The sequence below is a fragment of the Perognathus longimembris genome, chromosome 27 (genome assembly GCF_023159225.1).
Source record: "Perognathus longimembris pacificus isolate PPM17 chromosome 27, ASM2315922v1, whole genome shotgun sequence".
NCBI classification, from domain to species: Eukaryota; Metazoa; Chordata; class Mammalia; order Rodentia; family Heteromyidae; genus Perognathus; species Perognathus longimembris.
In genome coordinates, this window is record NC_063187.1 from 7,640,666 (window position 1) to 7,665,174 (window position 24,509).

The 24,509-nt window shown below is 42.2% G+C and overlaps 1 protein-coding gene across 1 annotated transcript in view; it reads right to left on the reverse strand.

The window, feature by feature from the left end:
- Positions 1–24,509, reverse strand: part of Kdm5a (lysine demethylase 5A) — a 47,203-nt gene that overhangs the window by 19,064 nt on the left and 3,630 nt on the right. The window contains exons 2-18 of the mRNA XM_048335147.1: positions 23,814–23,891; positions 22,600–22,722; positions 21,672–21,842; positions 19,472–19,606; positions 17,665–17,770; positions 16,394–16,485; positions 15,440–15,598; positions 14,719–14,838; positions 13,350–13,508; positions 12,186–12,367; positions 10,266–10,428; positions 8,247–8,366; positions 5,497–5,691; positions 4,265–4,446; positions 3,677–3,801; positions 2,988–3,138; positions 290–404 (exon numbers count right to left, since the gene is read on the reverse strand). Of these exons, the coding sequence (XP_048191104.1) occupies positions 290–404; positions 2,988–3,138; positions 3,677–3,801; positions 4,265–4,446; positions 5,497–5,691; positions 8,247–8,366; positions 10,266–10,428; positions 12,186–12,367; positions 13,350–13,508; positions 14,719–14,838; positions 15,440–15,598; positions 16,394–16,485; positions 17,665–17,770; positions 19,472–19,606; positions 21,672–21,842; positions 22,600–22,722; positions 23,814–23,891 (2,376 nt within the window). The remainder of the gene's footprint in view (positions 1–289; positions 405–2,987; positions 3,139–3,676; positions 3,802–4,264; positions 4,447–5,496; positions 5,692–8,246; positions 8,367–10,265; positions 10,429–12,185; positions 12,368–13,349; positions 13,509–14,718; positions 14,839–15,439; positions 15,599–16,393; positions 16,486–17,664; positions 17,771–19,471; positions 19,607–21,671; positions 21,843–22,599; positions 22,723–23,813; positions 23,892–24,509) is intronic.

Here is a 24,509-nt window from a genome sequence, read left to right on the forward strand (position 1 = left end):
ATTCTTTGTTTTTCGTCCACATTTATGTTAAGAGGCGTGTACAAGCTAAAATTAACAGGGAAAAAAAATTCTAAGCTAGTCTTAGCTTTATTCCTTTTACAATCCCAAAACAAACAAACATACCCCCAAAACAATAAAAATCCAGGAGACTGCTTACTGAACACCTTAAATATTTGACAGCAAATATGTGAGAAAAGAAACAGAGCAAAAACTAGTGCACAGAGGCCATTCTGTGAGCCCTGAATGGTGGTCCCCACCCAAAGACCCAAGGAAAGGACGCATACTCCACCTTCACTTGTCGAGCTTGGCTGATGACACACGGAAGACTAAAAAGTTGTTGGACAAAGGCCTTCAGTTCTTCTACAGTCAATTTGGTCCGCGTTCTCCCACTATCTGGGCTCTGTCTGGTGTGGAATAATATTGAGGCACAGTAAGAAAAACTTAAGTCATCCCAGTCTCTCCTGGGGCTCCTAGTCTCTGCACCATTCAAACCCAAGCAATTCTAGAATTCTGGCGTCAGAGGAGTCCCACGGCAATGGTGATCACGTCAGCATTAATTTGTACGCCTGGCAGTTGTTAGTAACTCAAAGCACTCGAGTGTCCCCATCCTAGTCCCACATTAAGTGCAGGAGAAAATGAAACCCGAGTGTTGAGCAACTCACCATTAGAAACAAGGAGCTCTAACCTGGCATAGCTACTGAGCAACATAGACTTGTTCCAAAATCTAGGTGTATACTCATTTTTCTAAAAGTTATCTGTACCTGTGCTTTTAGTAAATTCTTCAATGGAGTTAGTAGTCCAATGACAAGACCCACTGGACAATGTCTCTAAGGAAGGTTTTCTAATAAAAGAGATTTTAAAAATTCACACTGGGTGGCAATGGCTAATTCCTTTAATCTCACCTACTCTGTAGGATTACAGTTGGAAGCCAGCTCTGACAGAAAGTCCACAAGAACCTATCTCAAAGATGAAAGCCCCTGAGCGCAAACCCCAGTACACACAAACACATGTGCACATGCACAACCAAGTATTTCCAAACCCAGTATGCACTACTATAGAACAGGCCACTCATAACCAGACATGGCGGCAAACCCTGTAATACCAGACATTCAGGAAGTGAACAAGGATGACTGGCCACTTGGGACTACATAGTGAGATGTCTCAGAAGAAGAGACGAGGAAGGAGGACAGGGAATAGGGAGAAGTAGAGGAAGGTGTAACAGCAGATACAGGAATGTCTTGAAACGCCTATGAAGCGATTATATATATATACACACACATATATATATGTATATATATATATATATATACAAAACGCATTTAACGAAAGGTACACAGCCAGGCGCTGACTGGTGACTCATGTCTATAATCCTAGCTACCTGGAAGGCTAAAATCTGCAGATTATAGTTTCAAAGCCAGCCCAGGCAGGAAAGTCCCTGAGACCCATATCTCCAATGAACCGCCAGAAAGTCAGAAGTGGAGCTGTGGCTCAAAGTGGTGAGCTCAGGGACAGTACCCAGGCCCCGAGTTCAAGCCTCACAACTGACCAAAAAAAAAAAAAGAGGGCATACACTTGTAGGCTCCTGCTGCCTGCCCGTATCTTCTAGACTACTCTCTGCTGCCACCTGCCTTCAGCCTGTGGTATCATCTCCCCACGCTGCCCTTGATCACACACCTACCATGGAGGGACAAGAGATCAGGTAATGAAAAGCAGCCCAAACACCCTGACACTGGGCTTAGTGTACGTTCTAGTGTGTGTGTGTGTTGGGGGGGGGGGGGGGAGGAAGGGGAGCATAGGTAAGGTGACATAAATTAAAATCAGAATTAGTCCACCAGAAGGTGATAGGGTAAGAAGATAAAACAGGAATAAGAGTTAAAAACAAGACTTAAAACAAGGGCGGAACAAATAGAGGGAATTCAGTAGGAAGCATGAGCACTCTGAGAAAGGCAAGGAGGGTGTGTGTGTGTGCATGCACATGTGTGCTGCTCTGTGAGGAAGGAAAATGTGGACTAAGCTGTTACCCTCCTTAACAGATTATAAAGCAAGTGTCACCTGAACTAAAAACAAAAAACAAAAAACACTTTCTCCAGAACTTCTGGATCTAAACTATTAAGAAAGCTTAATTTGGGGGGGGGGGTGCGGGGGGGCTGTGGAATATGGTGTAGTGGTAGAGTGCTTGCACCACATATATAGAAAAAGCCCAAAGTGGCGCTGTGGCTCAAGTGGTAGAGCCTTGAGCAAAAAGAAGCCAGGGGCAGTGTTCATGCCCTGAGTTCAAGCCCCAGGACTGGAAAGAAAAGAAAGTTTAATTTGGGACCTAACAAAAGAAAAAAGGAGCCCTGGTAAGTTACTATCAACTAAAAAAGACAGTCTGAACTGAGGCGAAAATTCACTAAGCTCTCTTCTCAGATACAAGCAATGGATCTCCCCAGGGGGTTTCTTCTATTCAATGTGAAAGAGGACACTGCCACCACAGCTTGAAAAAGTAAACTTGTATTTGCATGAGCCAGGGGACTTGGGAACTGGGTTTCAGAAACCTGACTTGAGGTTATCACACATACCCAGAAAGATAGGGATGCCAGGTGCTGCTTAAACTGGGTAAACAAATTTGGCAGACTTAGTCTTTCCTGCACAGAAGGCAGGTCTTTGTCCCTCAGAGACAGACAGACACATAAGAGACAGAGACAGACAGAAACACACACAAACACACACACAGTCAGTGTGGCTCCTAGCACTCGGCACAGAAGGTCCATTGTCTGTCTTCCTCGTGTACAAGTTTACAACCAGCTTTAACTATTCTGAGCTCCCCCAACTTCTGAAAATGAAGAGAGGAAGGGAGTGGGAAAGCAGGCAGGAAAGAAGACAGAGGCATTCACATTCCTGGAGAAGGGAGAACCAGGACTACAAGAGATCACACCAGCTAAAGCTCCAACTTTTCTCCTGAAAGAGATAGGCAATGAGGAGGAATGAATGCTCCTTTCATTTACCTATGTTTCTGCTTCTTGCTAAGCAGCAGCTGAGCCACAGAAGCACAGGTCTCAGCTTCTTTAACAGCATCCCTGAGTTTTCGAAAGAGATCGTTCTCTGGGTATTTCCTATCCTCAGCATCTTCCAGCATTACTCTCAGTTCAACCAAATCTGTAAAATAACATGGAGGGGAAACCACATGCTATGTATGGCCACATGCTTCAAACCTTCATCAACCTCCCCCAAGTAGGTCATCAAGCAAGGAGCAGAAATCTAACACAGCTGTGAAAAATCTTACCAATGCTGGGAAAGTTTCTAGCAGGTACCTGAACCCATTCCCAAAGCCTGGAGATCATTTCTCTTTCAATAAAGCTTTGAGTATTAGTCAATTAGCAGCAAACATAATGAGCTACAAGCTACCCGGCCCGTCTGGTGTCTGTCAGCTTTTCCCTTAAAAGAAGACCTCTGCCGAGTGTGGTGGCACACACACACCTGTAACCCTCACACTTAGGAGGCCAAGGCAGGAGGATTACACGTTAGAAGCCAGCCTGGGCTCCAGAGTGAACTCCAGGTTACATGAAACCCTATGTCTCAAGAGGAAGTTTCTCAAATAGACACTATCCAAGGAGCGCCTGAGTCTCCACTATCCTTGAAGCAGGGGACAAAGTGAGGACACCACAGCGCAGGCCTACAAAAGAGGAAACGTAACCTTTCTTGTGGCTGAGGTTATCGGACAGTGCCTCTGTGACACGACTGACCCAAGTGTCATAGGACTGCGCCCTGACTTTCACGCCATAGAGGAGGGAAGGGAGGTCTTCTAGTGGGTAGCGGTATCTACAAAAAAATAGAAATTAGAAACTTTAAAACTTGCAAATAAATGAGAAAAGATGGTACATGGATAGAGGTGTGGACTGCAGGGTCACAGGACTGTATCCTGACATTTATACCACAGAGAAGGGAGGTTTTAAAAAAAAAAAAAAACACACACACACAACAAAAACCCACAGAAATAAAACCTTTAAAACCCAAGGACAACTTGAAAATAAATGAGAAAATGAAAGATGCCCACAAGATTGTGGGTGGTGCTCAAGTGGTAAGTGCTTGTCTATCCAATCTCCAGTATGGGGATGGTGTATCACAGTTTTAATGTAGAGAGAGAGACAAGAAACATGTGGAATTAACTGATAAAGAGTAATTGTAGCTTCCACGTTCAGGACCTAGTCCTTGAGCAGATAGAAAACAGGTAGGAAAGTTACTAGAGTTCAGACACAGGAAAGGTATAATGATCTCACTTTACCTAAGACATTTCTTCTGCATGGGGCAGGGGCACAGATCAGCTGGGTGGTAGAGACACACTAGCCGCTCGGGATTACAGGAGCAGGTGAGAGCTGAGAGGAAACAGGTGGTTCTGCAGGCTGAGCACTGTCGTTCGTCATCAGGAACAAGCTCAAACACTTCTTCTTCTGACATCAGGACACCCTGAAACAACAGTGACAGCACACATTAACTTTTCTTCATCTTCAAAGCCTCAAAAACAAACTCCTTTCCAATAGGTACATCACTCATTCAGGATACAAGTGAATGGCATGATAAGAAAATACTTCCTAGCAGGAGGGCGATGGTGGCTCATGCTACTGTAATCCTAGCTACTCAGGAGGCTGAGACCCGAAGATCATGGTTCAAAGCCAGCAGTCTTATTTTGCTTTTTTACTCAAGGCTGGCACGCTACCACTTGAGCCACACATACCTCCACTTGCATGATTCTTTGAACCATGATCCTCAAAATGAATGAGTGCAAAAAAGGGGAAACTAGAGGAGGGGAGGGTGAGAGAGGCGGGTCATGGTAAAGGTAAATATGATCTAAGTACTTCATAGAGTATGAAAGTAGACTAGAAACTGTTTAAAAGGTGGAGAGAGCCAGGAAATGAAAAGGTAACAGAGAGGGTAAATTTGTGAGTATGTTAAAAGCATGTAAGGAAACATCACAATGAAACCCCTCTGTACAATTATGTGCTAATAAGAAATAAAAGAGGGCTGGGAATGTGGCTTACTGGTAGAGTGCTTGACTAGTATGGTGATTCCTCAGCACTATATAAACAAAAAAAGCCAGACGTGGCGCTGTGGCTCGAGTGGTAGAGTGCTAGCCTTGAGCAAAAAAGAAGCCAGGGACAGTGCTCAGGCCCAGAGTTCAAGGTCCAGGACTGGCAAAGCACACATGCGCACACACGCATGCGCGCGCACACACAATTTCAGGGACCCTGCCTAGGCCCTGAGTTCAAGCCCTAGGATTGGCCAAAAAAAAAGAAAGAAAGAAAAACCTAAATGACATCATGTTTCTTAGAAGTTTTGGAACCTGAAGAAACCAAAATAGTAACTACTAAAATATAAAATGTCCTTCAAAGAAATCTTACTGATTTTTCTGTTCAACGCCAAAGGAAATCAAAGGTAAAAATTCTTTCTACGTGTTCCATTTTTTTCCTACGTTCCATCAGACAGATCCAAAGCAGCCACTGTGCTCAGTGGACTCACCATCTGAACTACGGACTCCCTTAGTCGTGTTTCTTCTTCAGTCATGAGAGTCAACTCTTTGCAGACCATGGCAGCCAGCCCCACATCCAGACATTCCGGATCTGCAGCCATTTTGAAAATGAGTTCCTCGTGCGAGAAGACACAGTGGCGCCTCAGCCTTCGGTAGTGATTTACACACTGACGACCAATGGGTAGCTGAGAACAGATTTCCAAATTACATTTCTTGTTCATGACATCCCAGGCAGAAGCTCTACCCACCCGATCCTCCCTTTGATTATAAAGACAGAATAACAAGTCTTACCTGAACCTAAGAGGCAACTGTGAGCATTAACTCTGTGACCCAGCAAGAATTTCACAGGCCCTTCCCAGAGATTCCCATCATCTGAGATACTAAAAGCTTCTGTCCCAAACTCATTTTCTACTTATGATGTGGACAAGGAAAATGGAGTTCCTTGGTATAAGAGGAGGCAGAAAACTGAGGTCAATCTAACAAATGGTTAGCCATAAAGGGAAAAGAAAAAATATGTAACAACAGGAAATCTTAAGCAGGGTGGTTGGTGGCTTACACTTGTAATCCTAGCTATTTAGGAGACTGATATCTGAGGATCTAGGTTCAAAGAGAACCCCAGGCAAAACAGTCCATGAGACATTTATCTCCAATTAACTACAAAAAAAGCGAGCAGTATAACTGTGACTCAGTGATACAAGAGTGCAAGCCTTGAGCAAAAAAGCCAAGTTAAGAGTGTGAGTCTCTGAGTTCAAGCCCCAGTACTGGCACAAAAGAAAAAAGAAGTTCCAACTATAAAATGTTAAGTGGAAGTATTTAGCATTCAGCCTTTCACAGAACAAAAAGGACACATTATTAGAAAAGAAGAAAAAAATGAAGGGAGAGTACTATTTAATCAATACACATTGTCTTTTCTTTTTGTTTCCAAGAGCCAAATCAAAAGTTGTTTTAAGCTTCCAGAAGCCCCAAATCAACCAGCCTCACAGGAAGGGTTCAAAGGAGTGAAATCATAGCTAACACCCTGTTTTCCCTAACGGAAATAAATTGCTAAATGACAATTTTCCATAGTCAACAGCTACTCTCTGAAGCTGATGTGGCTCAGTAGGGGAGTGCATCATTAGCACAGAAAAGCACCATCAAAATAAACAAAGCCATACTCCTGATATAAATTCTGGACATTTCTGTGACTTCCGAGGTACAAACCGAATTATGAAAGTAGCTATATTTCATACACACACACTTATTTCCTGTGCTAGAATGGAAAAACCACAGTGGCTGAAAAGTTGCTTATTTGAATTTGGAAACTGTAAGGTAAAGAGAAAAAATTCAAAGATAGAAGTAGTCTTTTGGAACTTCTATGTTGAGAACAATGGGAAAGAACAAAAAGAACACATAGTATGAGGCTCTATCTGAATCAAGCAGTCTTCCATGCTCTTCAAAGAGACAACCATTCCCAAGGAAATATATGTTGAATGCATAATTAGCACCTATCTTGTCTATGAACAACATACAACTCTTCCATGTCTTATTTCTTTTTTACGCTTTAAATATTTCTTATGCAGCTATATAAGAGCAAGTAGAAGAAAAACCAAATGGTGGGGTTTGCAGTTCCTAATTATAACATGCAAGAAAGCCACATACAATAGAAATGATTATGCGTGATAGCTCAGAAAAAGGCCTGCTACCGTTTCAGAGATAACGCTGCTCCAAGTATACTTTTTTCTAAAGTATACCAAGGGCTCTCACCACAAGCATTTACTCTGGGTTTTAAGTGAATGTGTCAGCACCTTTAAATAGTTAGGCCTGGTAAAAGAGCTTCCCACAAAGAGTCATCACAACGGTAAAGGTAGACAACATACCTACACCCTTATCTGCAGAAACCCTGCTTCCCACCTTACACTCAGTAAAGTATGGGTTAAGTCAAACTCAGCAAATGTCAATTGTTTTAAGAAGTAGAGCTCAAGCCCAAGGCAAATCCTAAACATCTTGTTCATGCTAAATGTGCTGCTTCCATGGACTAATAATAGAGAAGTATAACCTAACTGGATTAACAGGAGTGCTCACAAGCCATATATGGCATTTCACACCTGCAGTCCCGATGCACAGAGGGCTGAGGCAGGAGTCTCTAGTATAGTTTGGGCAACATTACAAGATCCCATGTCATCCCATCCCACTTTACTTAGCTTTCTATAGTTAACGATAAAAATTAAAAGATACACACACACAATCTAAGATTCAATGGTACTGAAAGATTTCCCCAAAGATGAGAGGGGAAAAATCATTAAAACTAAAAGAACAAGTCAGTGTAGCCTTTCCGCAATCATAATTACCTAATAAACCTTCTGATATCGACCTCATACAAAAGCAAACTAGTGACTGCTGACATTATTTACAAATTTGTTCTTATAGTACTGAGGTATGAACTCAGGGCCTTGTGATGGCTAAGCAGATGCTCTACCACCTCTGCTCTCATAGAACAGAGAAACTGTATTGCACTGAGAAATAAACAACTGCTCATTTCAAGTTCAAAAAGAATAGGGAAACTAGTGAATGGATGGGAAGAAGAACTATTAAACCTTCTGGAGCAATGTGATGGAAACTCTCCTCAACTTTTTTAGTGACAACAGCCCATCATTTACTACCACGGAAATGCACACTTAGACCCAGCCAAGTAAGTGTGGCTCCTGAGCTCCTTTTGTAGGGTTTTGGGAGACATGTAACAGCCACTTGCTAAAGAACCGACCCAGTCGGCAGTACAGAAGTTCACAGCCTCCGCAAAGTTGTAGCCCTGGTTGAATCCGGAGTGATAGGCACGAGGAAACGTCACTACAAACTCGCCAGCACATTGATTGGTCCTGTACACCTAAATGCAAATTGGGAACAGGGGTATAAAAGAACAAAACAACAAAGGGAGACAGATTTCATCAGTCGGTTTCAAACACATTTTCTAAACGGAAAACAATAAAGATGCTCACTAAGGTACTCATTTCCTAATGATTAATATGTTTTTTCCTAGCTACTCACAAGGGTGAGATCTGAGGATCACAATTCAAAGTCGGCCTGGGCACAAAAGTCCCTATGAGACTCTTATTTCCAATTAAGCACCAGAAAACCAGAAGTGGAGCTGTGGGGCTCAAAGTGGTAGAGCATTAGTCTCAAGCAAAAAGCTCAGGGACAGTATCCAGGCCCTGGCCCTACAACTGACACAAATAAGTAAACAGATAAATAGGTAATTTTTACTCACGAGAACTTTAAAATTCCTGTGCTGTAAACAGTGGCAAATAATGAAATTGCCTACAATCTTCGGATAAAATTTTATAAACTAGCTAAACTGATCAGTTAATATGTCATATGAAATACCCCGAAATCAGTGTTCATGTGCCATTTTGTGATAAAACCATGTGTCTTTAAGTGTCAGAGATTTTGTTGCCACTTTTTTGTTGTTGTTGGCAGTACTACTTTTGAACTCAGGGCCTCGACCTTGTTAGGAAGGATGGTGGCTCTACCACTTCATTTGAACCGTTCCCCCAGACCATAAACTCACTCTTCAAAAAACAAATTAACACCATTCACCTTACTTTTATTACAGCTATGAGGAACTGGCAATGGTAGCCCACATCTGTAATCCAATAATCGTAGCACAAAATCCAGGGATCCTCTACCACTCGTGGTAGAGTACTTGTCTAAGCTTATAAAGGCCTTGGGTTCTATGCCACGAGTAGCATCAGAAAGAAAAACTTATTTCAATTTTTCATCACATGGAAATTCTCTTAAATTTATACTTTATCATATTGTAGTAATTTAAGTCTGACAGTTGTTCTCAAAACTGTGTTGAAAGGAAAAAAGACATTCGTAGCATATATTGCTTCATTATCTCATGTATTAAAAACTGAGATATTTACATAAAAAAGGAAAACAGAGGGGCTGGGAATATGGCCTAGTGGCAAGAGCACTTGCCTCCTACACATGAAGCTCTCGGTTCGATTCCCCAGCACCACATATATGGAAAACGGCCAGAAGGGGCGCTGTGGCTCAGGTGGCATAGTGCTAGCCTTGAGCGTGAAGAAGCCAGGGACAGTGCTCGGGCCCTGAGTCCAAGGCCCCAAGGACTGGCCAAAAAAAAAAAAAAAAAAAGGAACACAGAGGGTGGGTAATTGTCTTGAAACACCTTCCAATTATGAACACAGCATAAAAAACCTCAAAGAAATCTGCTCATCAATAAGGGGTTAGGGAGGGGACAGAAAATAAGCTCTGTGGGAGATGAGTACTTGAGAGGGAGTCAGCAAACCAGGGTGGAAGAGGATGAATGTGTGAAAACCCTGGACAAGGACAAAAACAGAGCAATGAAACCTCTTGCAATTGCCGTAGACGTAGGGGGAGGGAGGCTAGAAGAGCAACCTCCTTGAATAGCAAATATATGGTAATAAAAAAAAAGGTAAAGATTAGTTATTATACCTACTGTTTAAAATACTAATATTTGGAATAGTAATGACTATAAAACATTTGTCCAAACAAGAATATAACCATTTGCTGGAAGCCCGGCTATATGACTAGGCAACTATTCATCAAATCGGATTCCTACTTCAAGAAAACACTTTTCGGTCAAGTAAAAGCTGTTCTCAGTCATTGTATAAATTCTAATTTGGCTAATAGATGACATGACCTGTGACTTCCAGTTACAAACAAAACATACGTTGTGACTGTATTTAATCAAGAGCTGAAGTAACTTGAAAAGCACTGAAGAGAGACACGGAAGACTCACAGGCACCCCATGCTCCATCAGCACGTTGGGGTTCATGATGGTGACTAGTTGATGCAGGAGGTCAGGCTGGGACTCGAAAAGCTCAGGGGCCAGCTCCCTCATCACTTCCTCCAACTGTTCTGCAGCATGAGACGGTACCCCATACCATGTCTTTGGCTCGCCCCTAGCAAAAGAAGTCAAGAGTTCAGCTACAGAGAACACGGTACCAATGAGACCAAGCCCCCAACTCCCACCCACTAAATGGAGAACAGCTGTGGAGAGCCCAGCGCCACAGGCGACATGCCCTTACCGCTGGCCACCCCCCCACAGTCTGTGCTACTGGTCATCACTGGAGGTACAGCAAAGGGATAGATAGGGATAGAGGTACACACTGTCACCATTAGAAAATAAAGCAACACACCCAAGGGGAGTCAGCCAAAATGTCTTCAAATAGAGAAGACACTAGATAAAAAATAAGCACTGTTCCACAGGAATCTACTTCATCACAAGCACACCAGACACTCCAGTTATCCCCACAAGGAACAACACAGAAGTTCCAGAATACCTATGAGTGACTTCCCTGAGCTCAGTTTTCCTGGCCAAGGAAATAAGCCAACACTAGAAACTAATGAAATCTTAAAGATAGCTTCCTATAAACCTTAAGGACCAAGAACATGGCATCATGTTTATTAGGTTTTAGTAGAATATTTATAGTTATTTATTCAGAGCTCATTTAGAATGCTAAAGTAGTTTACCCCTAGGGAATATATTTGATTAGGCGAGATACTCATGCAATACTTTCAAATCCTCCTGCAGTTCCGGGGACTCTAGACCAGCCAGTGCTACTCCATCAGGAACAGAGTTTACTGAGAGGATAATGAGATTCTGTTTTGCTGGAACATGCAACAGCTCCCAGTCACATACAACTATAAAGCACCTCATGAGGTCAGTGCAACGTGGGCTATCGAAGTCTGTAATTCTACTTCTCCTTAACTAGTTTAAGTAGACACATAAGGCTAGCAGCTCCTACACAGCACAACAATAAGGGAGAGCAAGAAGATCACATTTCCTACTTAACCAATCTGATTATTTTCTCAATGAAGACAAAATATCTAGTTAAGATAGTAATATCATAGTACATTGGAAGGAACTGATAGAGTAAGTAAAAGCTGTGAGATTAAAGAAATTCAACAAATGAATTTAAAGGGATATTTTAAGGGAAAATACTACTGAAAGAAACATTTTAGTGCTAGAGGTGCTCCAAGCACTGAGAATTCAACCACAAAGAAGGGGGGGGGGGCACCCACAGCTTTCTAAAATTGCAAAAAGTGAAGGTAAGTTCCTTACATAAACTCTAAGCATCTTATTTTTTTCATAGATCAAGATTCATTGAAATTGGGGTGAAAGCTGGTAGCCAGTTGTTCATACCTATAATCCTAGCCACTCAGGGCTTAGACCTGAGGATTACAGTTCAAAGCCAGCCCCAACAGTAAAGTTTATAAGATTCTCATCTCCAATTAACCACAACAAAGCCGGAAGTGAAGCTGCAAGATAAAAAACTGGGCTGAGGACCTAATTCATCAGGACAGTGGACAGTGCACATCTCCTCTGACAACACACACACATATCACTCACATACTCTAAAACTCTAGGTTTTGCTATTTAAATATGCTTTATAAAAGAAGGTGGCTGAGCCACTTCTCCATCCTTTCCCCACCAAAGTATCCTCCTTTTGGGTAGTAAATACTTATTAAGTCAGTCTCCCTAATAAATTATTACATGTATATGTAACATTACTACATATTCAAAAAAGACCACAGACCCCACAGGGGAGTAGCTCAGTGGTAGAGCACGGACTCAGGATGTGTGAGCCTCTGGATTCTATCCCCAGCACCAAAAAGAGGCCTCAAATGCGCATGCTATGCAGAGACCTGTACCTACCAATGCAAATAATTAATGGAGTAGCTCCAGTGATCTTCAATGTGCCAGCAAAAAGAAGAGAAACACATCCCCACATAGAGCCAAGGCACCTTCATGCCAGAAATGTCCACGTTAATGTGCGCAAGAACAGACTGCTCCAGGACGGGCATATTGTTCAAATTCCATCCAGATAGTGCATACTCCTGTAAGAGAAGATGGGACGGGGATTCAACACATGCTATTCAATATGTTTTGGTTGACTTGAAAGCTAGTTGGCTAAAAAATAATCTCTTCAGTTAAGAGACAAGGTCAATACCCAAAAAAGTTAAATATTAATTTTTGTCAGCATTTGCCTTATGCCGACATGTATGTTTACAACACCCCCTACTAATGCAGTATATTCCTTGTTTTCCTGAAGAGAACAAGAAATTTTAAATATTATTTTGTAGTATAGCACATGTTTAGCATGTACAAAGTTCTAGGTTAACCCCCAAGGCTCTAAAAGAATTTTTTCAGTATACATTATTAAAAGTCTGGCAGGTAAAACAACAGAAGAGAGTCACACACTTAAAAATACAGGAAATAATAGCCAGGCGCTGGCCTTATTCCTATAATCCTAACCACTAAGAAGGCGAAAAGATCACAAGGCCAGTCTAGGCAGAAAAGTCTGCTAAGACTCCATCTCCAAAAATAATCAGCAAAAAGCAGGTTTAGAAATGTGATTCCAGTGAGAATGTGCCAGCCAAGCAAGCTAATAAAGGCATGAGGGGCTGGGGATATAGCCTAGTGGCAAGAGTGCCTGCCTCGGATACACGAGGCCCTAGGTTCGATTCCCCAGCACCACACATACAGAAAACGGCCAGAAGCGGCGCTGTGGCTCAAGTGGCAGAGTGCTAGCCTTGAGCGGGAAGAAGCCAGGGACAGTGCTCAGGCCCTGAGTCCAAGGCCCAGGACTGGCCAAAAAAAAAAAATAATAAAAAAATAAAGGCATGAGGCCCTTAGTTCAAACCCCAATGCAGCCAAAAATAAATATATACATATGCACACATGGAATAAGTTAAAAGAACTAATTAGCTTTAAAATGCAGTCATTTCTTAAAAGTATTTTGCCTTGTTCATGAGACCGAAGACTGTTATGTCGGAACCACACAGATTTAGTATGAGAGAAAGGTAGTTTTCTATGCACCTCTTCCTCTGGGAACATCTTCCTCCGACCATCCTTCACAGGAAATCCACTTCCAAAGTCCTTTGAGGAGATGTCAGCACCGTACTCGACAATAACATCTTCCTCAATGCTGCTAACCAGCCTCCAGAACTCCTTCTCCACTAGCTCTGTAGGCACCATCTACACAGGAAAACAAGAATGACCTGCTGCTGACTCTCTAATAATACACAGCCCAAGTGAATGCAAGATGACATTTTTACAAATCCACACTTCCCAGGCAAAATTAACAGGCTCCTAGCTTTTCATAATGACAACAGCTGTGGAAAGCTAAAGATAACCTGGATATTCAGAAAAACTATGAATGTGAACTCTTTTTCTAGAAAAAACTGCTTCTTTCTTCAGGACAAAGATGAACAGAATGTGAAACAAGGAAATGCCAATAACAAAGCGGAGCCTTATTTCTGCTAGAACTTAAAACGCCCAACATTTATTAGGGAAAGGAGTAAACTCCACATAACAGCCAAGTACTTCAGCTTTTCTATAAAGGATTCTTCAAAGAAAAGCTCACGAAACCAACACTGGAACAGGTTTCATAATAGGAGAGTACAAAATGCCAACCCCCTTTTTATTTTTGTGCAGTTCCTGGGGCTTACTTCTTTTGCTCAAGGCCATACACTTAAGCCATACATAGCTCCAGTTCTGGCTTTTTTTGTAGTTTATTAGAGTTAAGAGTCTCATCAGAGGGCTGGGGATATGGCCTAGTGGCAAGAGTGCTTGCCTCGTATACATGAAGCCCTGGGTTCAATTCCCCAGCACCACATATACAGAAAATGGCCAGAAGTGGCGCTGTGGCCCAAGTGGCAGAGTGCTAGGCTTGAGCAAAAAGAAGCCAGGGACAGTGCTCAGGTCCTGAGTCCAGTCCCCAGGACTGGAGAGAGAGAGGGGGGGGGGAGGGAGAGAGGGGGGAGAGAGGGGGGAGGGAGAGAGGGGGAGAGAGGGGGAGAGAGGGGGAGAGAGGGGGAGAGAGGGGGAGAGAGGGGGAGAGAGGGGGAGAGAGGGGGGAGAGGGGGGGAGAGGGGGGGAGAGAGGGGGAGAGGGGGGGGAGAGGGGGAGAGGGGGGGAGAGGGGGAGAGGGAGGAGAGACTGACTCTCTCATCAGATTTCCCCACTGAGGTTGGCTTTAAACAGCAATCCTCAAATCTCAGACTCCAAAGTAGGTAGGGTTATAGGCACAAGCCACTGGCACCTGGCCCAAACCCCCTCATTTCAAGATTCAGTATTCTCTCATCTTTTGCACTCGGTCCCTGGTTTTCCATAAAATATTGAAAATGAAACACAAACTATTTACACTTTGGACCTCTCCAAATGGACAGAAAAGACGGTTACTTACATGGACTGGCATATTGAAATAATCAGACTTAAAATTATCTGCCATCTCCCCAAAGCTTTGAAGTGTATACTCTCGTACAGCTTGTTCAAATCCAAAGGCTTCTCGGGGTTTGTTACATTCCTAGAGAGAAAAATATGTCTAAGATGAACTAATTAAAACTGTACTAACTGAAGTACCACCAAATTTGCAGGTAGATGATACAGCGATACCACTCCTGGGCACTCCAAAAGATTGCAACGCAGGATACAAGGAAGGTACCTGCAGAGCCATGGAGAACTATTCACCATAGCCAGGCCATGGGAACAGCCCAGATGCCATACAACAGATGAATGGGTCAATAAAATGTGGTATACATATATATGTATGTACACGTACATGTATACACACACACACACACACGACCCCAACTCCAAAATAACCAGCACAAAGCAGGGTTAAAGTCATGACTCAAGTGGTCGCGCACCAACTGAGAAAATACATCAAGAAAGTGCAAGGCCCTAAACTCAAACCCCATTACTGAAAGAAAAGACAAAAGCTATAATTTTTCTTCCTCTTTAGTGTAGCAATACCAATGATCTAATCACAAATCTCCCTCAACTGAAAAAACAGAATGATGTAGCTAGGAGTCAGAACAGGCTTTGGAGACAAGCTGACACATGGTTATGTTGCCAGCTCTGGGAGCGGGTTATGTGCGCGTGCATTACTGCTCCTAGGCCCATACCTCAGCAACACACTTAGGGCACCTCCAATCTCCCTTGGGCACGTCCGGTAGAGGTGGAATTAGACAAAAAGTGTGATAGCTGTCGTCACATCCATCACACAAAAGCAGCCTGTCCTCGTTGTTTCCTCGACCACAAAACATACACACGTAGAGATCAACCTGTTAAAATAAGACACAGTCTACTTTCTGTGATAGAAACTGCTGTTTTTCCACAAACTCTTTCGCTACAACAAAATGTACGCTATTTCGAACAAAACTTCAACATTTTTTCCATAAAGTTCCCTAAATGTTCCTCTAGAACTTTTAGCAAATACAAGTAAATCAATTCGTTACAATCAAGAGGGCAAATCAATTTGTTTTCAAGATGCCATTCCTTTTCCTGCATTCACGAATACGCTTTGGTACAGGAGGAGAACTGAGAACTGCCTGCAACACTCCTTGCCCAGATGTGGTAAGAGGCTTTGGTATCTGCCAGGATCTGTTCCAGGCCCCCACCCACCCAGACAGTCCCATGGCTACCAAAACCCACCGATGCTCAAGCCCCTCGTGTATTGGTGATGCATGCCGTCACATATGCTCAGTCACCTCTAGAGCGCTCACAACAGCAAACCCAGCTGTGCTACTGCACTACTCAGGAAATAGTGACGAGTGTAGATTTTCAGTCTACACTTGAATGGGGCCACAGAGGTGGACGCTGGGCTCCACAATATCTATCTATTTCTATCACCTTCTCATTTTAGTCACCCACAGGCGTATGACTAAGGGCAGACAGTCTACATACACGAGACAAAGCAAGGTTACATCACACCAACACCCAAGCTCCAGCTCTGTATTTGCCACCAGGTCTTGTAACCACATGAGCTAAGTAAAGCACACCAGGATTTATCAAGATAAAAAGAGCAAAACTGAAACGAAACAAATCCTTTCCCTCCTGACACATCCCAAAGCACTTACAAAGTTAACAGACAGAGTTCCTTTCCGTTGTCTCATGTGCATGTTAAATGCGTCTGACCTGTTGGTAACTTTTCGTCTTCGGGTGACCTCATCTTGAAATAAAAAGTTATATAGTAATAGTAAAAACTAATGTTGAGAGCTTACTATGGACCAGACACTACTTTAAATTATTTCAGTTAATCTCACAACACTATGAGTTAAATTATCTCTGGATAAAGCTATATAAAAGTCACATACTTGCTAAAGTCACACAGCCAGTTGGTGGTGGGTTTGGATTCTAATCCAGACAATCAAGCACCAGCTGGAGTTTAACCACTGGTGCTGCACTGCAGCATGTGTGCAGTGGGCAAGTACGTGGCACTTATGCGTGTGCCCACAGGCAGGTCTCAAGGGGCTCACGCTCATTTGTAGGATCACTGCCAGCCAGGCACAGTAACCACAAATGACTAAGGTAGCGTCCTTCATTCTCAAAAGGGCAACAAAAGCCACTGTAATGTTCTTAGCAAATTCTACCACATTAAATCTCCCGAGTGTGGAACAGTATTATCGGATCCCTTACAGTTCTGTCCACAATCTGAATTTTATGATATGACTTTCCATATCATAAATGCCTAACATATGTGATTAGTACTTCATTAATTCTCATAAATGTAAGTCAAACATGCCCAGCTGCTCTGTGTTAAATGAGCTTTCACACTGACACAGCACATTGGGAGAACAGGAACTTGATTTCTTCATTAGCAGTTCTACTCACAAAGTTTCCAACATGCAAAGCTGAAGAGAACTAGGCATTTTAAAGAAAAATGAGTTTATTTATGATATCATATTTTATCAAGGGCAATTATTTTTTAAAATTAAATGGTTACAATTTTAAAGTTGTAAGCTCTTTCCAGTATGTTTTTGTATTAAATGTCTAAGGACCCTCTATTTCCCTTCTAATTTGAACCTTACAAGCCTCAGATCACTAGGTGAAAACCAGTGACTTCACCATTACTGGTGGGACTGAACTAGCATTTTAGAGCTGCAATGCATTTGTGTTATATTACACATGGAGAAGAAAATTCTAAAACTGTAAGAATTCAACATGCTAATTGCTCTTCACATCTTAACTTCAAAGTATCTGCTGTGAAGGAGGCAGTTTACCTAGAAACCGAGTCTCAAATTTACAATTCTGAACTCCCAGCACAATCTGAAATTCAAGTATCATTTGAATCTTCTTACAAACATACTGTTGCATTTCATTTCTTTTCAAGACCAGTAACAGACTTTACCTTCTTTATCTTTTGCTCCCACTGCTAGACCCACAACTTTGGGTCCAGCCCCAAAAATCTGGAGTTTCTTCAGTTCTGTGTTTTTATGCACATCTCCAGAGTCTGACTAAAATATAAGACGAAAACTCACATTAGCACGATGAGCTAATTCATACATTTATTTTTCCAAGATAAGGTTCTTGCTGGGCTGGCCTTGAATGCCAACACTAGGACTATTTTTCAAGGTTGAGCTACCAAGTCAAAAAAAATAATCCTGTGTCTTGGGTCCTATAATTCAAATGAAAAAAATTTCTAGCTCCCAGTTTACTTTGGTCTTGGGGGAAGCTGATTCCGTTCTCATCTCCTGAGTGCTTGCTTTCTTTTTTTCTTTCTTTCTTTCTTGTTTCCATGCTACAGATTGATCCCAGGGCAAGATACATGCAAACAGGTACTCTACACTGAGTGAGCTATACTTAGTGGCTTTTAAGAATAATTCTGTTCCACCAGGTGAGGTTGCTTACACTTGTTACCATACCCAGCTACTTGGGAGGCAAAGATCACAAAATAACTTAAAGCAAAAAAAAGGGGTTGTAAGGGCATAGTTTAAGCAGCAGAGCTCCTGCCTACCAAGTACAAGGGCTTATGTTCAAAAAGAGTAATTCTATTCCATTACCAACAATTTATTTACTTATAAGTATGACCCTCTATATAGGTTGAAAGGTGTGCTGTCAGCTACTGAGAAAATTCTTCCCTGTACGTAAGGAAAGAGATGCCTAGAAAACCATGTTTTATCCCTCTTCCCTTTGATACGTCCCTTCTATAATATAGAAGTTCTACAGGTTAGTACATTCTTTACTTTTTTCCTCTAATAGTTTTATTAAAAATACCTTTAGGGATCAGCAAATTGGAATCAACAAATGGGGTTGCATCAAATTAAAAAGGTTCTGCACGGATAAGAACATAGCTACTGGGATGGGAATATGGCCTAGTAGCAAGAGTGCTTGCCTCATGTACATGAAGCCCTGGGCTCGATTCCTCAGCACCACATATATAGAAAGGCCAGAAGTGGCGCTGTGGCTCAAGTGGCAAAGTGCTAGCCTTCAGCAAAAGGAAGCCAGGGACAGTGCTCAGGCCCTGAGTTCAAGCCCCAGGACTGGCAAAAAAAAAAAAAAGAACATAGTTACTAAGTTAAAAAGACAGTCTACAGATAGAAGATCTTTAACACCTATTCATATGATAGAGACCTAATTTCTAAGCTGAAATATACAAGGAACTCAAGAAAATAACCACCCCCACCAAATCAGTAGCTCAACTAAAAAAATGAGCAAAGGAATAAAGAGACCTCTCAGAAGATAAAGCAACAATGGCCAATAAATGTATGAGAAACTCCTCAACCTCTCTAGCCATAAAAGAAATGCAAACTGAACAATACTGAGTCTGCAAAATGAACTATATAATTTGTGGGGACGGGAGGGGGCAACTGGGGGAAAGGGAAGAAGGATGTGTCTTCTCAAGTGCTAAAGGGTAACAGCATATGCATGGTTTCCCCATGTCCACACACTTCCTCCGATCAAATACAGCTCACAGCAATGCTGCTGGCTCTCACTGTCATCATACTTTTAATAAAGGAGACTTAAGTTTGAGGCTCAAGGTGCCAAACCAGCCCAAGCAGGAAATCTTATTTTCGATGAACCACCAAAACTGCCAAAGTAGAGCTGTGGCTCAAGCGGTAGAGCAGCAGCCTTGAGCCAAAAAGCTAAGTTCAAGCCCCAGTACCAGCACAAAAACAACCAACAACAAGACAAGCATGGCCTTGGCACGTTGATACCTGGGACTTGACCCGTCTTGTTCTTTTTGGCAGGATGTTCATTCTTGCTCCTGACTCCGGGGAAGCCTGAGTATCAGTGCTGAGGACCTCAGGCTCCACTTTCTCCTTCATTTCTAAAGTCGGCATCTGGACACCCTAACAGATCAGAGTACAGAAAAACAGCAGTTTTCATTAATAAGAGACCACTGGTGGAGAAATGGTGGAGAAATAACAAATTTCCAGGAACTCCCTAAAACGACACAAAATCAGATGGTCATTCTCCCTAGAACTGACCTACCAAAACTCAGCAGGGGGGTTGGGGATATGGCCTAGTGTCAAGAGTGCTCGCCTTGTATACATGAAGATTTGATTCCTCAGCACCACTATCTAGAAAAAGCCAGAAGTAGCGCTGTGGCTCAAGTTGGCAGAGTGCTACCCTTGAGCAAAAAGCAGCCAGGGACAGTGCTCAGGCCCTGAGTTCAAGCCCCAAGACTGGCAAAAAAACAACAACAAAAAAACCACCACGAAAAAAAAAACCCAGCAGGGATTTCTATAAAACTGAAAGCTAATTCTAAAATTTGTGTCAAAAAGCAAACTGTTTGGAAAGTTTAAAAGTTAGAGGACTTATATTACTAAATATCAAAATTTACTAGAAAACTACAATGTATACTACATGGCATGGTAATTATTGAGTGCTAGGACAGACATACATGACAGGTTCTCTGTGGACCTAAAGTCCAACATACTACAGTAAGCCATGTGAATGTGGTCTCTCTCTCTCTCCCCAAAACATCTCCTGGCCTTTCACCTCTCCACCTACATTTTGAGAGTACTGTGTGCAGCTTCTCTGCAAGCGGATCTGAACTCCAGCATCACTACCCTCAAATTTGGGGCCATTATGTAAATAAAGCAAGGGTGATTTAAACACAGCACCATAATAACTCCAACCACAGATCTAAAAACTGTGATAGTTACTATTATCGTACATGCAACTTAAAAGTTATGAGGTACTTATGTCTGAAATTTTCCATTTCATATTTTCAGAGCAATTAATCAGTGAGAATGAAACCAGATGTAGGGGGTGGGGGCCTACTATACACAGACCAATGGGACAGCAATGTCCAGAAATCAGTCTACATACTTAGAATCAACCGATTTTTTTTTTTTTTTTTTGCCAGTCCTGGGCCTTGGACTCAGGGCCTGAGCACTGTCCCTGGCTTCTTCCCGCTCAAGGCTAGTACTCTGCCACTTGAGCCACAGCGCCGCTTCTGGCCGTTTTCTGTATATGTGGTGCTGGGGAATCGAACCTAGGGCCTCGGGTATCCGAGGCAGGCACTCTTGCCACTAGGCTATATCCCCAGCCCCAATCAACCGATTTTTAACCAAGTTGATAGACAGGTTACTTCATTGGGAAAAGGATACTCTTTTGTAAAATAGTGCTGTACAAGTCATTCTTCCCCACCAAAAAAAAAAAAAAAGAGACAGAGAGAGAGAATTTATACCCTCCTTATCACTATTCTGCCTCCCCAAAACTGACTCAATATAATCATGGACCTAAGTACAAAAGCCGAAATTATAAAACTTCTACACAAAAACAAAGAAGAAAATCTTAGTGACCTAGTGTTAGGGACTTACTAAATAGGATACCAAGTTTGGGCAGGGTAGTATATGCCTATAATCCTAGTATTAGGAAGCTGAGGTAAGAGGATCACAATTTCAAGGTCTTCTGGGTGCCAGTAGCGTATGCCTGTAATCCTAGCTACCCAGGAAGCTGAGATCTGAAGATCACAGTACAGAGTAATTCCAGACGGCAAAGTATGTGAGACTCATTTCCAATTAACCACCCAAATGCCCAAAGTAGAGCTGTGGTTCAAGTACTGAAGCATTACCCTTGAGCAAAAGAGCTCAGGATAGCACCTGGACTGAGTTTAAGCCCAGGTCAGCCTGAGCTACAATGAAATCCTATGAAATGAACACGAAGAATTTTTCAAAACACTTAACTCATGAAGGCTTATGGTGAAATAAGAAAATATCCTTCAATTCCCATTGCTCTGTCTTCTAAACCACCAGAAACAGCAATGATGTTTAACTAAATGCTGCCACCTGAAGAAATCTATTCCACCTCCCTATGCATCCTGCCTGACTTGTGGAGAACATAGTCTAAATAAAGCACCTACTTGACAACTCAGATCTATCCACTAGGAACAACGACGCTTCTTACCATAAGGCTGACACCAGATTGGAACAGCTCGTAGGGGTAGAGAATTCTTTCATAGTGGGACTTCAGAAGAGAGCCAGTTCCTTTTCCTGGTAGATATCCCAAGCGGCTCCCGACGTTAGACCATTTCTTTTCCTTGGTGACCATTTCAAATCCTCCTTCACTGGCAACGATCTGAAAAAAGCACACAGAGCCTCAGTGAAGGAACAAAGGTAGATTCCAGCATCATAACACTACGTCATGTTTGTTTAACATAAAAGCAATTCTAGGCTGAGATTTCAAATTTCCTTTCAACAAGTATATGGTAGTATTTAAAGAAGTAGACACAATGGTTTTGGAGATTTTAAACTCTAAAATTTGATCAATATTAGTGTCCTATCTCCAAAACAGGGTATTCAAATCTTTGAGACTCTGTTTTATCTGGCCGTTCCAAGTCCAGAAGGTCCTGAATCCAAGGGTACAATACTAACACCACAAATTAACCAATTTATATATTTTGTACAATTACACTGTGAGAAAACTATACATACACAGAAATACCACTCAGTATACTGGTTATTTTCAAGAGAGGATCTTGCTTTATGCAGCCTGGATTATGGGCCCTCCCATCTATGTGTCCCTTTGTTGCTGGAATGTGGGACTGTGCCATGTACCAGAGTAAAAAGATAACAGAGCATCTGGCAACTGTACAGTTATTACGGAGGTAAGGCACAATGAAGGCTGGAATGACATGATGTCATAGCGTAGAAATTTACAACGGCAAGAAGCTACAAGACTGGAGGAGTGGCTCAAGTGGTGGACCTCCAGCCTAGCAAGTGCACGTGTATTGTATGTGCACATGCGTGTTTTGCAGGGGTTGGGACCTGGCACTTCTACCAATGAGCTACACCCCACCCCCCTGCCCACTTTATATGTCAGGCACAAGCCTTACCTTGCTCAAAGCATAGAGGTCCAGTATTTTTCTTTCCACCACAGGTATCTTCAAATTAGATCCTTGAAGTTCCCAAAATTTTGCCAGTTGATCCAAGAAGTCCAGTCTCACTCTGGTCATTGCCTGATAGTAGACAAGTATAGAAATGAGAAGCAGAAACTTTTATATCTGAAAACAACTGAGCCTTAACCATAATAAAGATGTTCATTCCTATAAAGAAGCTCAAAGGTTTCATTACTGCTTAGTCTAAACACACAAGCACACACACATACAACACCTATACTACAGAGGCAAAATACTTCTAATAAGCTTTATTTACTCAGGCAGAGTTACTTTATTTATTTATTTATTTGGCCAGTCCTGGGCCTTGGACTCAAGGCCTGAACACTGTCCCTGGCTGCCACTTGAGCCACAGTGCCACTTCTGGCCATTTTCTGTATATGTGGTGCTGGGGAATTGAACCCAGGGCTTCAAGTATACGAGGCAAGCACTCTTTGCCACCAGGCCATATTCCCAGCCCCCCAGAGTTACTTTAATACATGTAAAAAATTCTCATAGGCAGCCAGGCCTGAAATCCTAGCTACTCAAGAGGCTGAAATCTGAAGATCACAGTTCAAAGCCAGCCTGAGCAGGAAAGCCCATGAAACTCTTATCACTAACTACTAAAAAAAAGTTGGAAGTGGAGCTGTGGCTCAAGTGATTGAATACTAACCTTGAACAACAACAACAAAAAGCTCAGGTACAGTGCCTAGGCCCTGGAGTTCAAGCCCCAGTACTAGCACAAAAATAACAACAAAAAGAAACCTTTTCATTAGCAACTAAACATTTGTAAGAGACTAACAGAAACAATCAACATCTCAGAAAATTAATGTTTTAGGGGAGCCTAAAGGAAACCAGGATGCTAGTGGCTCATGCCTGTAAATCCTAGCTACTCAAGAAGCTAAGATCTGAGAATCATATCTCCAATTAAACAGCAAAAATTGACAAGAGATGTGACTCAGCTGGTACAGACTTGGGGGAAAAAACAAACAAACCAAACCATTCACTATTAACCCATACTCTGGGCTCTGACATATGAGCTTCTGAAAGTTCTCTCCCTAGAGGCATAACACAAGGTGTCAGAAGAGGCTGCGCTGGGCTGCAGTCAACGGTAAAGTATTTGCTTAGCATGCATGACAAAAATTAGGAAGCAAAACTGGTGTCATGATACTCACCTCAAGTTCATTCAGGCGCTGGATTCTAGGTGTAAAACGGAAGGTTTTTACTTCACATGCAAAAGGAGGCTGCCAATCCTAGACAGAAAGATTTTTGTATGTGTGCAAGGAGTCCATTATTTATTCCCTTTAATAAGGGGTGAATTGCCACAAACTACAGCAACATCAGATTCGCATATATATATATATATAATGTATGTATATATATGTATGTCCTCATTTTTCACCATTACTTCAGGAAGCAGTCCTAAATCTCACCAGACCTGCTATTTACATTCCACAGTCATGCTTTCCAATGTTACTCAAGAAAAATGCAATGAGCTTACGTACCACAAATACCCAGTAAACCAAAAGAAAAAAATATTTATTTTAAAAAGGGTAAAGGTTAAACAGAAATATTTTTTAAAGTATTTAGGGTTTTTCTATACTTATAAGTATATTACAATCTATGTTAAACAAATGTTATGTTATGTTTGAAGGCCAGCTTCTGGGCACCCAAATATGTTCTTTTTTTGGGGGGCCAGTCCTGGGGCTTGGACTCAGAGCCTGAACACTGTCCCTGGCTTCTTTTTGCTCAAGGATAGCACTCTACCACTTGAAAGCCATAGCACCACTTCCACCTTTTTCTGTACATGTGGTACTGAGGAATCACATCCAGGGCTTCATGCATGTAAGGCAAGCACTCTACCACTAAGC